We start from the raw sequence: 15,177 nt of genomic DNA, 5'->3' as shown, positions 1-15,177 counted from the left end.
CACCTAAGGTATGGCTTATCTTGAAACGGTTCAATAACAGAATCTAATAATTTGTAGATTGGTTTAAGTCCTTTATATTGTAATTGGAACAGTCTAAATAAGTCAGTGGAGTATTTCCAACCAGATTTGTTGTGTGATTGAAGCAAATGTCTGACCTGTAAGTATTTATAGAAGTCCGATTTGGGCAAATTATATGTGGAGCTTAGGTATCTAAATTGATGTAAATGATCATCATGGAGTATAGAGGATATTGCTACTAAACCATTATCTACCCAATTTAGGAGATATAAGTCAGGTATGACATAAGAAACAATGTGAATTGGGGAATGTGGGGGTGGGGAGGTGTGCGTTTGGGACGACTTCTTATGAGCCATCTGCCAGCATTCTAGCCCTGCGAACGTTAACGGAGACGCCCCCTGGGTCAGTTTTTGGTCCCATATGTGTAGATAAAGGAGAGTTTTCACTTCCACCAGGCCACTGAGGATCAATTCTATGTTGACCCAAGGTGTTTCCACAGCTCCCGCCCAGTAAAATTTTAATTGAGATATAAGTGTAGCCACATAGTATCTGTGTAGGTCAGGAAGGTCCAGTCCTCCCCTCTGTCTATCCCTCATTAATAGTTTATTAGAAATTCTAGGTTTCTTATGTTTCCAGATGTAAGTGGAAAGTGAAGATTGTGCTTGTTGAAAAAATGATCTTGGAAGTTGTATGGGCAATGTTCTATATAAATACAACAGTTTCGGAAGTAAGAGCATCTTAAATGCTGCAATTCGTCCCATCCATGATGCTTCATATCTCCCTATTTTCTCTAGCTCATTTTTCAGGGAATGTAAAAATGGCGCATAGTTACAAGAATATAGCTTTGAAAAGGAGGTAGGTATTTTAAGTCCTAGGTACGTAATATTGTCTGTTTGCCAGTCAAGGGGGTGTGTTCTAGCTAGATGGTCTCGCAATTGTTGGGTCATGTGAATAGGCAACACCTGTGATTTTTGTACATTCAGTTTATAATACGAGAGTGATCCAAACTGCTGAATTAAGTATAAGATTCTTGGTAAAGAGGTCTCTGGGTCTGTTATGGTGAGGATTACATCATCCGCATATAAAGAAATCAAGTGTTCACTATTTCCAATTTTAATACCTCTAATCTCTCCATCTTCCCTCAAGGCCTGTGCTAGGGGCTCCATACATAGAACGAAAATTAGCGGGGACAGCGGACATCCCTGACGGGTTCCGTTGGTTATTAAGAATTCCCGAGAAAGAGACCCATTAGTGAATACTCTCGCATTCGGGAGAGTGTACAATGCTTTAATAGCCTGAAATATCGTCCCCACCACACCCACTCTCTCCAGTACCGAGAAGGCGAACGACCAGTTAATTCGGTCGAACGCCTTCTCGGCATCAAGCGACAGGAAGAGCGCTGGCTCTCCCCTGTTTTCGGTTATATGAAGAAGGTTTAATACCCTCCGAGTGTTGTCGCATGCCTGACGTTTTTGCACAAAACCTACTTGGTCTACATTTACTATTGAGGGCAAAATAGGGGCCAGTCTAGAGGCCAATAATTTGGCGTATAGCTTTACATCCACGTTTAATAGAGAGATAGGTCTAAAATTTTTAGGGGAGTCTGGGCTTTTCCCAGGTTTAGGCAACGTGACTATTATAGCCGCTTGGTTCTCCTTAGGAAGGCAGCCAGTTAGGAAAACCTCCTTTATAAAGTTATGTAAGTGTAGTAGTAGAATATGGGAAAAGCGTTTGTAATAGGAAGTCGACAGGCCATCTGGTCCCGGGGATTTACCCAACGGGAGGGAGGTAATAAGCTTTTTAATTTCTAGAGGGGTTACTTCAGCATTTAGTAAGGATAAGTGAGAGTCTGAGATTTTTGGTAAATTTATGTGTTGAAGAAATCTATTTATATCTATATCTGTGGGCGGAGAAGTCTCTGGGTCTTGATCTAGATTATATAAAGATTCATAATACCGCATAAATTGATTTGCAATATCATATGGGTTATACAGCTTAGAGTGTTCAGAGTCCCCCAAGAGGAATGGAATTCTGGATTTAATATGTTTATCTTTCATTTTTGCAGCTAATAATTTACCTGATTTATTATCAAAGGCGTAATATTTAGCTTTAGATTTAACTGACATTTTGAGATACGAGTCTAGCATTAGGTCCCTGATCTGCGTTTTAATCAGTTTTAATTCTTGCGCCAGTTGAGGTGTTTTTCCTATTTTGTTTTCTGTATCTAGTTGTTTTTGTCTAAGCAGGAGATTATTTAGACATTCTTCCCTTTTCTTTTTATATGTATGCCCTACTCTAATAAAGGATCCCCTAATGTATGCTTTGTGAGCATTCCAAATCGTGGTAGCAGACACATCATCCGTTACATTGCTAGCAAAATATTCCTTCAGATCTCCCCCATATTGAACATGCTGCATAAGAAAGTTGTTGCATCTCCATAGGTAAGTCGGAGGGGGAGAGTTGCGTTCCTCCAGTTCTATCAGTATGGGAGAATGGTCTGACCATGACGGTTCTAAAATGGAAGACGACTTTAATATGTCTAAAGTATTGCGATCTATGCCAAAAATGTCAATACGTGAATACGTGTTATGCGTCGGAGAATAACAGGTATAATCACGTTCAGAAGAGTGTAAAATTCTCCATGCATCAAAAATATCTTCCCTATGAAAGAGAGAGGAGAGGGACACTGGAGCATGTCTACTGGTGGAGGAAGAATCCATGTCTGGGTCTAAGACCGCATTCCAATCACCGCACATAACCAAGTGACCTTGTTTATGTTTGTTAACCAATTTAAATAATCTGTTAAAGAATCTAAGCTGTCTTGTGTTAGGTGCGTACACCGAAACAATTGTATAAAGCACGTTATTGCAAGAACAGACCAAAATGATATATCTACCATTAGCATCAGTTATTATATTAATTTGTTGGAAGGCTACTGTACTATTTATCGCCACCATCACTCCTCTAGATTTAGTGACATAGTGAGCTTGATATACGTTGGGAAAGGCAGAATTATAAACTCTAAATGCATCTTTCTGTAAAAGATGTGTTTCCTGCACACATAAGATGTCGCACCCAGCTTTTTTAGCCTCTGACCACAAGTAAGTACGTTTCTGGGGCACATTCAACCCATTAGTATTCAAAGATAAAACCTTTAAGACCATTCCAAAAGTCTGTATGTAGGGAAGTCGCAATCCATTTTCTTCATCCTAGCAGTGGAGATGGGATGCCATAGGACAGCAGCTGTTGGGAGCGAGATAAGAGGTACCTGAAAGAGAACAGAAACAAACAAGAACAAACAAACACAGAACAGATAAGCTGGCATCGTCAGCAGTAGGTTTCCTCGCAACACCAGGTGTTGGAAAGAGAAAATGACGTCTTTGATAGACGCCGCAGTTGGAGGGGGGTTCAACAGTTCCTTGTAAGCCAATCGTATGAAACGGGGGTTTAATGGACAGTCACAGAGTATAGAGCCTCGTACACCGTGGGTCAACGGCGACTTTTAGAGACAGAGTCCACCCTCCGCCAATCCGGGGGAACATGAGATGTGGACGTGCGAGGTTTTGAAGCCGGGGTCACAATTTGTATTCCCCATTTATGAAGTAAAGTAGTCCCATCTTTGAAGGTGCGAATAACATGGGTTCCTTCTCGGTAAGAGATGAGCAGGCGTGTCGGATAACCCCACTTGTACATAATCTGTTTTTCTCTAAGAGCTTGGGTAATAGGGTTTAGCTCTCTACGCAGTTGAAGCGTGGCTGCTGACAGGTCCGCATAGATAGCAACCCCAGAAAACTTTGCGGGCAACGTATCTTTGTTCCTGGAGCGTATCATCAAAGCATCCTTTATATGATAAAAGTGAATGCGGGCGAGTACATCACGGGGTATATTGTCTGCAAGAAATTGAGGCTTCGGGATCCTATGTGCTCTATCAATTAGTAAGTCCCGGGGAGAGCAGTCAGGGATCACTGATTTAATGAGATCTTGAATAAATGGGACCAGGTCTTTCGTGGCGATTTCCTCAGGTACCCCTCGCAGTTTTATGTTATTGCGCCTGGATCGGTCTTCGATATCTGCAATTTTAGATCTCAGTGTGCACACCTCACTTTCTAAGTCATAGTGTTCATCAATAAGAGAGTTATGAGAGCCCACCATTTCTGCCATTTTTTCCTCTATATGACCAACTCTATTTTCTAATGCTATCACTGAGGACTGTAATGGCTTCAGGGCCATTGAGAAGTTACTCTGTATGGATGAATTTAGCAACTGCAGCATTTGCTTAAGAGTGTTTTCAGTCACTGTAGCTTCAGAGGTGGATAGCGAAGCGAAAATATCGGGGTGGTCCTGTATTATACCAGCGTCTGCTGGCTTGGATAGAGCCTCTCCAGATAAGGACATGCGAGGCCTTTGTTTTGCTGGGCTGCCCGCTGTGGAGGAGGCCGGTGACACCGGAGCCGAAGTAAAGACAGGCCGTTCCCCTTCAATATCCAGGGCCCCTTCCGCCACCCCATCCGGACCCTCTGGTAAGGTTGCTGCGTACCTCAGTCCCGGTGAAGGTAGTGAGCTGCTCCGGGCTCGGGGTTCCTCATGTTCCGCCTCCCGTGGTGACTGTGGTGTCCGTTGTTGCGCTTGGCGCGAAGCGAAGCTCTGCTGTGTAGTGACGGCAGCGCCATCTTGGAACGCCGCGGTCTGGGGGGAGCTGTAGAAGTCTGTTAACTTCTTCGTTCTGCCGTGGTTTCTGCCCCTTCTTCTGGATGCCATCTCGTGCCCGATAGTTTCCCCCCGCTTATGGGTGTAAGTTCAGAGGGTTGGCTGGTCTCTGTGCGCCGTTTGTCGCTTATAGGATATCGCTGGCTCTGGAGCTGTGCAGCTATGCGTCCATACCAGTCGGCTGCCAAGCCACGCCCCCATAAAACTCAACTTTTAATGGTACTATTAAAATACATAACCAAAAGTTTCCAAGAGAAAACAAAAATAATTATAATAACACTAGACAGTAGTACCTAGAATCATAAACTGGCCGCCATCTTAATATTATCGCCCAGATGGATAATTAATTAGTGATAGGTAATACAAAAGAGGAAGTGTCCATTCCAATAAATATCATGCAGCTATTATTGTTTATCTCCTGCTGGTGCAGGTAAATTATTTAACGTAGTATATTATACACTGGCAGAATATACACACTAATGCATAGTATGGGGAGGTCCTCAATATCTCATATGATGTCCCATATTATGAACATTGAGCATAGGTCTACATCCATACGGCGTATTTTTCAGAGGACAATGTCACTGTTATCACCTATAGACCTAATTATGCCATATACATGATCATTGTCCTTATATGTATATAACGTAGTATCAGTGTATCAATCCAAACATCTTCTAGCCATATGTTATAATAGATGCTATGAGTTGCAAAATTCTTATCCACAATAGCCAACTAATCCTTTTATTGCACATATTTTGTATATATTGTACAATTACGTAGATTGCACTAATACTTTGATTGCACATATATTATTTTGTATTTATTGCATATATCCCAGGATTGCACACTGCATGGTAAATTTTTTGTTGTCCTCACTCCGGAATGAGTTTTAATCTTATTTACAGTCACTCAAATATTCAAAGTGCATCAATGTTAAAATATATAAGTGCAGACTGTATATGGCTAAGGGCTATTAACCAGTGCCATTTATTTTATGTGCAGCATATTCTCTGTAATTTGGTTAAAAACCCGTATGTCAGAATTTGCTCCAACGTCTTGCTGGACATCTCCTTCTTAGATGCAGTTCACATTTGTGGATTTAACACATTTCCTGCTGTAGACATTCGTCAGGAATCTATATTGAGCAGCATGGTCTTGTTGAAAGCATACGCTTAGATGGTGTGTATCATGGGCACAACACTGATATAATGTATAGATGCCGGCGGCCGGCCGCTCTTCTCTGGTCCCACTGTAGTATGAGTATATGCTGTGTATATATACCTATTATTCATATTTCCCGCAGAGAGCTAAGAGTGACTGGAACCTTCTAGCCAATCACAGCTCTCTGCGGGAAATATGAATAAGTAATGTGAATTCTGTTCATATCACTGGCCGCCTGGAATATAGTGCAGAGATGCGAGCACAGGAGAAAGCCGCTCCATCTCTGCAATAGAAAGGACAATCGCATTGGGTGTCAGGAGTGACATCTGCTGTGATCTGTCTATTAGTACAGGTACTACAGCTCCCATCATGGAATAGTCTGTTCCATGCTGGGAGTAGTAGCACTACCTAAAAAATGTAAAAATAGAGGAAAAAAAGTGAAACACACATACACACACTTTATAAAACACAATATTGAAATACATTACTAATAAAATAGAAATATAAAAAATATATTATTTTTGCATTTAAATGGCCTCTTTCTACATTTTTATTATTGTCGGCTACATTTTTAGGTCCCTGCCCACCCACATAAATTGATCCCTGTTTAAAAATGAACATTAACATTTTTTTTAATTTTTTTTTGTCTCTCAACTTTCGGGAGCAGGCAGGGACCAGAAAATTCAGCACTAAAAGAAGTTAAGTCAAATAAAAAAAAATTATGATTTAGAATGAAAACTAAAAAAAAAAAATATGAATTGCACTTCTCATTCATTTTTAATATTGAGCACTGAATTTTCTGATTCCCTGCCTGCTACCGAAAATTGAAAGACACAAAAAGAAATGTTAATGCTAATTCGTAAACAGGGATCAATTTATATGGGTGGGCAGGGACCTAAAAATGTAGCCGACAATAATAAAAATTCAGAAAGGAGCTATTTAATTGTAAAAATAATATATTTTTTATAATTAATTTATTAAATTTTTTATTAGTAATGTATTTTAATAGTGTGCCGTGGTGTCGTGTCTGCGGGGAGGTGCGACCCATGGACTGGTTTGAGTGGCGTTGGGGCCGCTCTGCCAGTGGGTCGTTCCCCCTGTGGGCACTGGTGTCACGGCGGTGGTGGTCGCCGTCCAGTGCTAAGCCATTTTATGCTAGGGACGTTAGGGACCCACTCTAAATAGGTGGCCTTGACGTGGCGAGTGGGCTTTGTACTTTTTGATCAAAACATATATGCTAACAACCTGTTAGTTTTTGAAATTATGCTGAGAAGCAATTGGATCATTGTGCAAGATTATAGATGTGCACCATGTCTGCTTTCTACTTGAGTACATATTTTAATAGTGTGTTTAATAATTGTGTGTATGAGTGTTTCCCTTTTTTTTCCTAAATTTTTTACATTTTTCAGGTAGCACTACTACTCCCAGCATGCGATTGCCCTTTCTATTGCAGAGATGGAGCAGCTTCTGCACTCGCATCTCAGCACTATACTCTGGCCGACCAGTGATTTGAATAGAATTCACATCACTTATTCATATTTCCCGCAGAGAGCTGTGATTGGCCAGATGGTTCCAGCCAATCACAACTCTCTGTGGGAAATATGAATAATAGGTATATACAGGACATATACTCATACTACAGTGGGACCAGAGAAGAGCGTCCGGCAGCATCTATACATAATACAGGACGATTGCATCGGGTGTCAGAAGTAATGCCCGCTGTGATCTTTCTATTAATGCAGGTACAACAGCTCCCAGCATGGAGCAGGGTGTGCTCCATATTGGGAGCAGTGGTACCTGCAGCTGAGGACAGATCACAGCAAGTGTGACTCCTGACACCCACTGTGATTCTCTTATCTATTGCAGAGATGCAAGCGCAGGAGAAACCCGCTTGCATCTATACATTATACAGGACGATTGCAGGGGTGTCGCTAATGAAGAAATTCGTTATTTAGAATTGAGTCGAAGTTCGGATTTGGTCCGAATCAAATTTTTCATGAAATTCAGAACGAATTCTACTTCGTCAGATTCGATTTGCTCATCTCTAATCACTGCTCTAGAGGAGATCTGCATGGAGGAATGGGCAAAAATACCAGCAACAGTGTGTGAAAACCTTGTGAAGACTTACAGAAAATGATTGTATTGAGATGAACTTTTGTTAATGATAGAAATGAGCGAACTTTTGAAAAATTTGATTTGAACGGCTCGCCAAATTTTTCGCCGAATTTCGCAGATTTCATCAATATTAAACACGTCTATTTCTGGCCTACAGAGAGCCTTAATAGTGGTGTAGAACACTTTGCTATGTTCTAACACGCATATTGAGTGTGCTGGGGTAGGGAAATAATACTGTTATTCAACATGACATGCAGATTAGAGGCATCGCTTTTAGAATCACTGCCACGGAACAGCACAATAACAGAGCCTGGAGGTGGTATTAGTATGAGGAGATTATATAGTGGCTGAATGGCACAGCGTGGAGGTATTGGCAGCATGAGGAGATCATATAGTAGCTGAATGGCACAGCCTGGAGTTGGCTGAAGCAGGAGTAGACCATAAAGTGGCTGAATGGCATAGCCTGGAGTTGGCTGGAGCATGAGGAGACATATAGTGGCTTAATGGCACAGCCTGCAGTTGGCTGAAGCATGAGGAGACCATATAGTATCTGAATGGCACAGCCTGGAGTTGGCTGAAGCATGAGGAGACCACATAGTGTCTGAATGGCACAGCCTGGAGTTGGCTGAAGCATGAGGAGACCATTTAGTGTCTGAATGGCACAGCCTGGAGGTAGCTGAAGCATGAGGAGACCATATAGTGGCTGAATGGCACAGCCTGGAGTTGTCTGAAGCATGAGGAGACCATATAGTGGCCGAATGGCACAGCCTGGAGTTGGCTGAAGCATGATGAGTCCATATAGTGGCTGAATGGCACAGCCTGGAGTTGGCTGAAGCATGGAGACCATATAGTGGCTGAATGAGGCAGCCTGGAGGTGGCAGCGGCTGCATCAGGAGTCCTGAAAGTGACCGGGTGACAGAGTGGTTCGGCATCAGATGTGTCGCATCAGGTGGGTGGAAGGATCAGAATAGTAGCTGAAGCAGAAGAAAACAGTCTTTTTTGTCAAAGTATTGGTGTGCACAAGTAAGTATTGAGGATATGCATTATGTAAAACTTAACTATTCTTAGGATAAATATTTGGCATCAATCTTTTTTTAAATCTAACAATAGGAAAGGTGTGCAAAAAAACCCATGTGCCACCAATACCACCAAGTATTTATGTGATGCAAAGACCTCTAGAAGGGCGAAGGGAACAACGTATGGGCCATTGTAACAGGTGTGGGTAAAAACTTCCCCTGTAAGGTCCTACTCTCACACTATTAATTCCCTTATTAGCAAGTGTTACTTGTCCTAAAAAGGATGGCCCCACACAGGAAACTCTCCCTATTTCCACCTAAAAACACTGCCATTTCCCATGGTTTTTAGTTGGAAATAGGGAGAGGTTCCTGTGTGGGGCTGCCCTTTTTAGGACAAGTAACACTTGCCAAGAAGGGAATTAATAGTGCGAGTGTAGGGCCTTGCAGGGGGAAGATTTTACCCACACCTGTTACAATGGACCATACATTGTACCCTTCCACCTTCTAGAGGTCTTTGCATCGCATAAAAACTTGGTGGTATTGGTGGCATATGGTGTTTTTTGCACACTTTTCCTTTTGTTAGATTTAAAAAAAAAATTGAGTCCATATTTTTACCCTAAGACAAGTTACGTTTTATGTAATGCATATCCTCAATACTTACTTGTGGTCTAATGCAGAGGAATTTCTGAAACTGTGGACCAGCACCTTCATTATGTTTTGCAGTATCCATGGCAACACAATGAGAGATCCTGGAGGTCATATCATCACCATGAGGAGACCAGAGAGCAGCACAATGACAGAGCCTGGAGGTGGCAGCATCAGCATTTAAAGACCATATGGTGGCATAATGACAAAAGGTGGCAGCAGCAGCATGAGGGCCATGCCAACTGAGGGTTGAGTCTGAGGAACCCACCGACTGTTGACTGGGGTGTCGGATTTAATAGAAGTAATTTACAAATCTGTTTAACTTTCTGGCACCAGTTGATAAAAATAATAATAATAATTTCCACCGGAGTACCCCTTTAATAGAAATAACTTATATCATTTGTGTTGATTTAATTCCTCCTGGTTACATGTTTCTACCTTCTCACATGATAAATGTGGTTTAGTTTACTGTCTAAGAGATAATACCATGACAATGCAACTTTAATTGTTCCATTGGTATCTACATTGGAGATATGTCTGTTTTTCTATTTCCTATATTATTTTCTGTTACTCAATGTTTATAAAATGTTCTAAAAATTTCAAAAATAAACAGCTATAAAAAAAATTTGCTGTGTCTTTAAAGGGGTCCAACTATAATATAAAAGAAAAAAAAACATCCAGGTAGAATGTTACCTTTAACATGCCACCTTCACTCTCTTCTGCCAGATCTCATTGTTTCCTGTTCCTCTCCCAGAGACTACAATTTTTCGGTAGTCAGTACGACTCTTTTCTCATTGCTGGTGTTTTCCTATGGCTAGGTTTCCACATAGGTTTTTTTCTGGCATTTTTTGGAAAGCTGCCACTGCAGTTTTTGAGCCAATGTCAGAAGTGGATCCAATAGAAAGGAGAAGTATAAGTCCTTCCTTTATATTTCCAATTCCTTTTAAATACACTTCTGGCATTGGCTCAAAAAATGCAGTGGCAGTTTTCCAAAAGACTCTAGAAAAAACCTATGTGGAAACCTAGCCTATTGGTAATTAAAAAAAAATGACAAGGCTGAGGGGCCTGGGTTATAATGGTTACAGAGCAGAAAGCCAGGCCCCCATACAGTAACTGAACCACGTGGTCTCTATCTTAGCTGGGGGAAAGGGGGACAAAGAGGGCATAAGAGCAAGTGTGCGGCTAAATAGAAGATCTGGAGAGCAACGCTCATTTTTGTTAACGTGTATTACAAGTAATACACTTCGCAGTAGGGTACAGAATAAGTAAAATGTTATTTAACCGGACAACCCCATTAAGGCCACAATGGGCTGTGTCCTTAGGGGGGTACATTAGATAGTTTGTACTGTCTTGCAGTTTTAATGCTCTCACAGTTCTATAAGTGTGAATTATACTGAATTATACGTGTTGTAGTATTTAAGTTCTTAGAAATTCTGCACAGTGAAAAATACATACAGTACAATTGGAGGATTTGGTTTCTAATGGATTACCTTCTGTTTATCTTTAAGGTTTACCATGAATGAAATGATGGACATGAACGTGTCTGTGAAATGGATTCCTGAGAAACCCATCTACAAAAATCAGACTGATCAAGAAGGGAACATATCCTATGTAGACTTTTATCTTCATCGACCCTCGGTGGCAGCAGTGTTCATCATCTCATACTTGCTCATCTTTATCTCATGCATGATAGGCAATGGAATAGTGTGCTTTATTGTTCTCAGTAGCAAGCATATGAGAACAATTACCAATCTTTTCATCTTGAATCTCGCTGTCAGTGATTTGTTAGTTGGGATCTTCTGCATGCCGACTACCTTAATAGACAACATCATTGCAGGTATTTTTTTTAATTATATTTAATATATGTTTGTTTATTATTGTACTGGAAAATAAAGCATAACTGTATTGAGTTTAAACCATGGCAGAATTACTCAGCTTTCCCTTATGAATCTATTCTGCACTCTCTTATAAAAGATATTGCATAGATTATCAAAAATGAATGTATCATCAGAAAAAAAAAATTGTATTGAAATTAAAAATATTACATTATTGATTTGAAAAAAATATATAACATAAAAAATATTTAAATATAAATTATTTTTCAAGTAAAACCTGAAATATTTAAGTTTTACATTGGTAGCAAATAGGCAGCAGCAACTCCATAAAGTGCAAAAAAGTGAATTTTATTCACACAACGTGAGGCGACGTTTCGGTTTGCTCACCAAACCATTTCACCAAATGGTTTGGTGAGCAAACCGAAACGTCGCCTCACGTTGTGTGAATAAAATTCACTTTTTTGCACTTTATGGAGTTGCTGCTGCCTATTTGCTACTATTCTATGGATCCCTGAACCTGGGCTCTACGCTGACAGCACCCGTGCACTTTATACTGGGGATGTGCTGTTCTCCTTTTGCTTTTGTTTTAAGTTTTACATTGGATACTAGAGCACAAACAGTTCCTCCTATCTGTAGCTCACTTGTCAGCTTTGCTGTATGAAATGGGGCAGGTTAAGCAGAGGCCTGGGAGTTTAATGACAGATAACCACTGCTTTGCATTGCTAAAAAAAACCTAGTTAGTCAGGATAGCAACTCTATAAACACAGATAAGAATATTCATTAATCTCCCTTTCATCCCCTGTCTCTGGATAAGGAGTCTGTAGACAGTCTTTTTTATTGGAGGCTGTGATAGTGTGATTTTATGATATTAATTTCAATTAATTTCAGTTGTTCTAGAGCACACACTGGCTGAAAAGGCATAAAAAAGGCACAAGCAGGGTTTATTTGCGCCTTTTGGTTTACACATTTCTGATAATTTTGAGTTGCAATCCACTGATTTTGGCAATACACCTGATATGGAAGGGTTTTATGCACTGTGCCTTTTTTACAAAAAGGCACAAAGCCACTGAAAAGTCTCTAAAACTACACCAGCCCAGACTTAGCTTAGCTTTTTGGTGGATGTGAAAAGAGAAATTTCAGAAAATGTCACCTACACAAAATGTATCAAATGCTACGTGACCATTTAATAAATGTGGCGCTCCTACACATTACCAGTACACAAAAAAAAAAAAATAATTGGAGAAAAAATGCTTTACTTACACCTACAATGATAAATGCCGGCCACTGTCTCTGCAGACAATACAAGAATGGTCTGGCCCAAGAATGTATTGTTGTTTTTTGTTAATCTAGTGATAACTTCCTTTTAACATGAAGTTCCCATACAGCAGTCAATGAATTAATCATTAATGTGATTCTTTATTGCTATGATAGAGTAAAAAAGGGTATAGCAAAGATCTAATATGGACTCATTTTAATCCAATTTAGATGTCACTAAAGAATTCTTATGTGTTATAGAAATGAAACCTTCAGACTTTCACGGGTTAATCTTGGTAGTGAGGATGAGGCAGCTGGATACAGCTAATGTTGTTAGTCAAAAAGAGAGGGTGATAAAATTGGTGTAGTCAACATAAAGATGGTAATTAAATCCAACCTGCTGATTGAAAGAAGTATAAATTTAGAATATAAAGTGATGAAACAGGAAATAAACAGATCTGCTTGTTGCGTGAAAATAAGTGTGGGACAACAAAATCCGAATAAGAATTCCTTTGCATCTAGGAGAATTGAATACTTGAATAGATTACAATAGATTACCGTATTTTTTTTTTTTACAGTTACATTTTTGCAAATGAATCCAACTTTAAACACCTACAAAAATAGTAAGCCACATATCCTTTGTGCAAGGTATGAACTTCTTTTTAAGTACAGTGATCCCTAAAAATACAATGGTAATTAATTCCAAATGAACCATCGTTACTTGAATTTATCGTATGTTGAGGGATCCGTGCAATAATAATATGCAAAGTGATACTCACGTGTCTCCACCGCTCCGGACCACTGCCCTAGATCATTGCTCTCCATCGCCGTCATCACGTCGCTGGACACGCCGCTCCTAATGGATGACGGGACGACGTGCGCAATGATGTGATGACAATGAAGGAGAACAGTGGCTATGCAGCGGAGCATGAAGAGGATGAACACTCACCGGAGCACACGGGGCACATTAAACGGCTATCCGGCAGCAGCTAAAGCAGTCTGCGTTGCCGGATAGCCGTTTATGCGATGGCCCCGACATACAAAAGCATTGTATGTTGATGCTGCCTTCAACAAAGTTGGCCTCTGTGAGGCCATTGTATGTTGAAATGATCGTATGTCGGTGCCATTGTAGGTCGGGGGATCACTGTATTTGGGCTTATAGTCCTAAAGGTCTATCACCTTTCTCAACCCAGAGGCCACAAGGGCCTTTAGACTGCATATTTAGGAGGAGCTAGAGTAAGGCATACCAGGCAGGGGGGTAGCTATAGGGAGTGCAGAGGTAGCAGTCGCACTGTGGCCCTGGTGCCTAAGGGTGCCCCAAAGCACATCTGCCCTATAATAGTCCAGTATTACAAATGAAACGTTGGACCCTGTTGTAGATTTTTCATTGGGCCCAGGAGCTTATGCCTCTGATGCCAGGGGCTGTCAGCAAGTCCCTTGGCTAGGATATTTAGACACAGGTATGAGCTTAGAACTAAATTGTTTCTTATGGTAAATGAAGATCTGTATAATTCTATTGTTTGACAAGAAGGTTGGGGTCCATACACCATGAGCATTTTGTCTTGTCCGCAGTTTGTAAGTCAAATTTTTTTATTTAATTAAATTAAAATATGCAATAATGGTCCATATGCTAATGTCAATGAAATTGGAAAATACTTAGAAGTAGATGTTTTGCAGAATGTATTTTTTTTTCTTTTTCAATATACCCCATTTAAAACTGCTTACCATTCCAACAAATCCAATAGTGCTGAGGTGTCAGTTTGTACAGACAACATACATATCATCACTGATGATGTCATGTTCATCGGCTGAATCTAGTGTTGCATCTCCTCAGGAAATGTATGCTAAATACAGACGCAAATTTACAGTTTGAGACACAGTTTTAGGCAACCCAAGTACTGTACATGACAAATGGCATCAAAGAGGTGCACTGAATGGGTGGAATTGTAGAAAATATAGTTTGGGGCTCGCTGCTGGACTTCCAACATGCCCACAATAAGAAATGGTGCATGCCAAGTGGATCAAATCATTATGAAATAAGATATTGTAGGGTTTTCGGGTTAGCTCTGGGATCGTCCTTGACAAATCCACAGGACACGTTTCTAGACAGGTTGCAGGATAAACAAAAATATAACACAGGAACAAACAAAATCCTAGGCCATCTAGCCACTGACTACACAACACATCATGCCCTATCAACTGGAGGGTTTTTCCCAGCCAGTTAAAACATGTGTCCTGCAACCTTTTAGTCACTGTTCACACACAGCATTTGCGGTCTCTTACATCAGACCCTTGTCTGTCTCATACTGGAGAACGAACACTTCACCTGTGTTACCACAAGTGGTCACAATCCATTTCACTGGTGGGGGTCACTCACAGTGTCTTGCTGTGTGCTCACCGCAAGGACCCTTGTCTCTCCCACA

General features: G+C 40.6%; 1 protein-coding gene across 2 annotated transcripts in view; it reads left to right on the top strand.

Moving 5' to 3' along the window:
- The window catches only part of NPFFR2 (neuropeptide FF receptor 2), a 161,235-nt gene that overhangs the window by 135,633 nt on the left and 10,425 nt on the right, over nt 1-15,177 (top strand). Inside the window, exons 2-3 of one of the 2 annotated variants that reach the window (XM_056568046.1) lie at nt 9,744-9,966; nt 11,174-11,502. In XM_056568046.1, coding sequence (XP_056424021.1) covers nt 11,181-11,502 — 322 coding nt within the window. In that variant the 5' untranslated portion in view covers nt 9,744-9,966; nt 11,174-11,180. The remainder of the gene's footprint in view (nt 1-9,743; nt 9,967-11,173; nt 11,503-15,177) is intronic. The other variant, XM_056568043.1, reaches the window with a different exon arrangement.

This window comes from Hyla sarda, chromosome 1 (genome assembly GCF_029499605.1).
Source record: "Hyla sarda isolate aHylSar1 chromosome 1, aHylSar1.hap1, whole genome shotgun sequence".
NCBI lineage: Eukaryota > Metazoa > Chordata > Amphibia > Anura > Hylidae > Hyla > Hyla sarda.
Note: the sequence above shows the minus strand (reverse complement) of the source record. Positions and strands in the feature narration are given on the sequence as shown.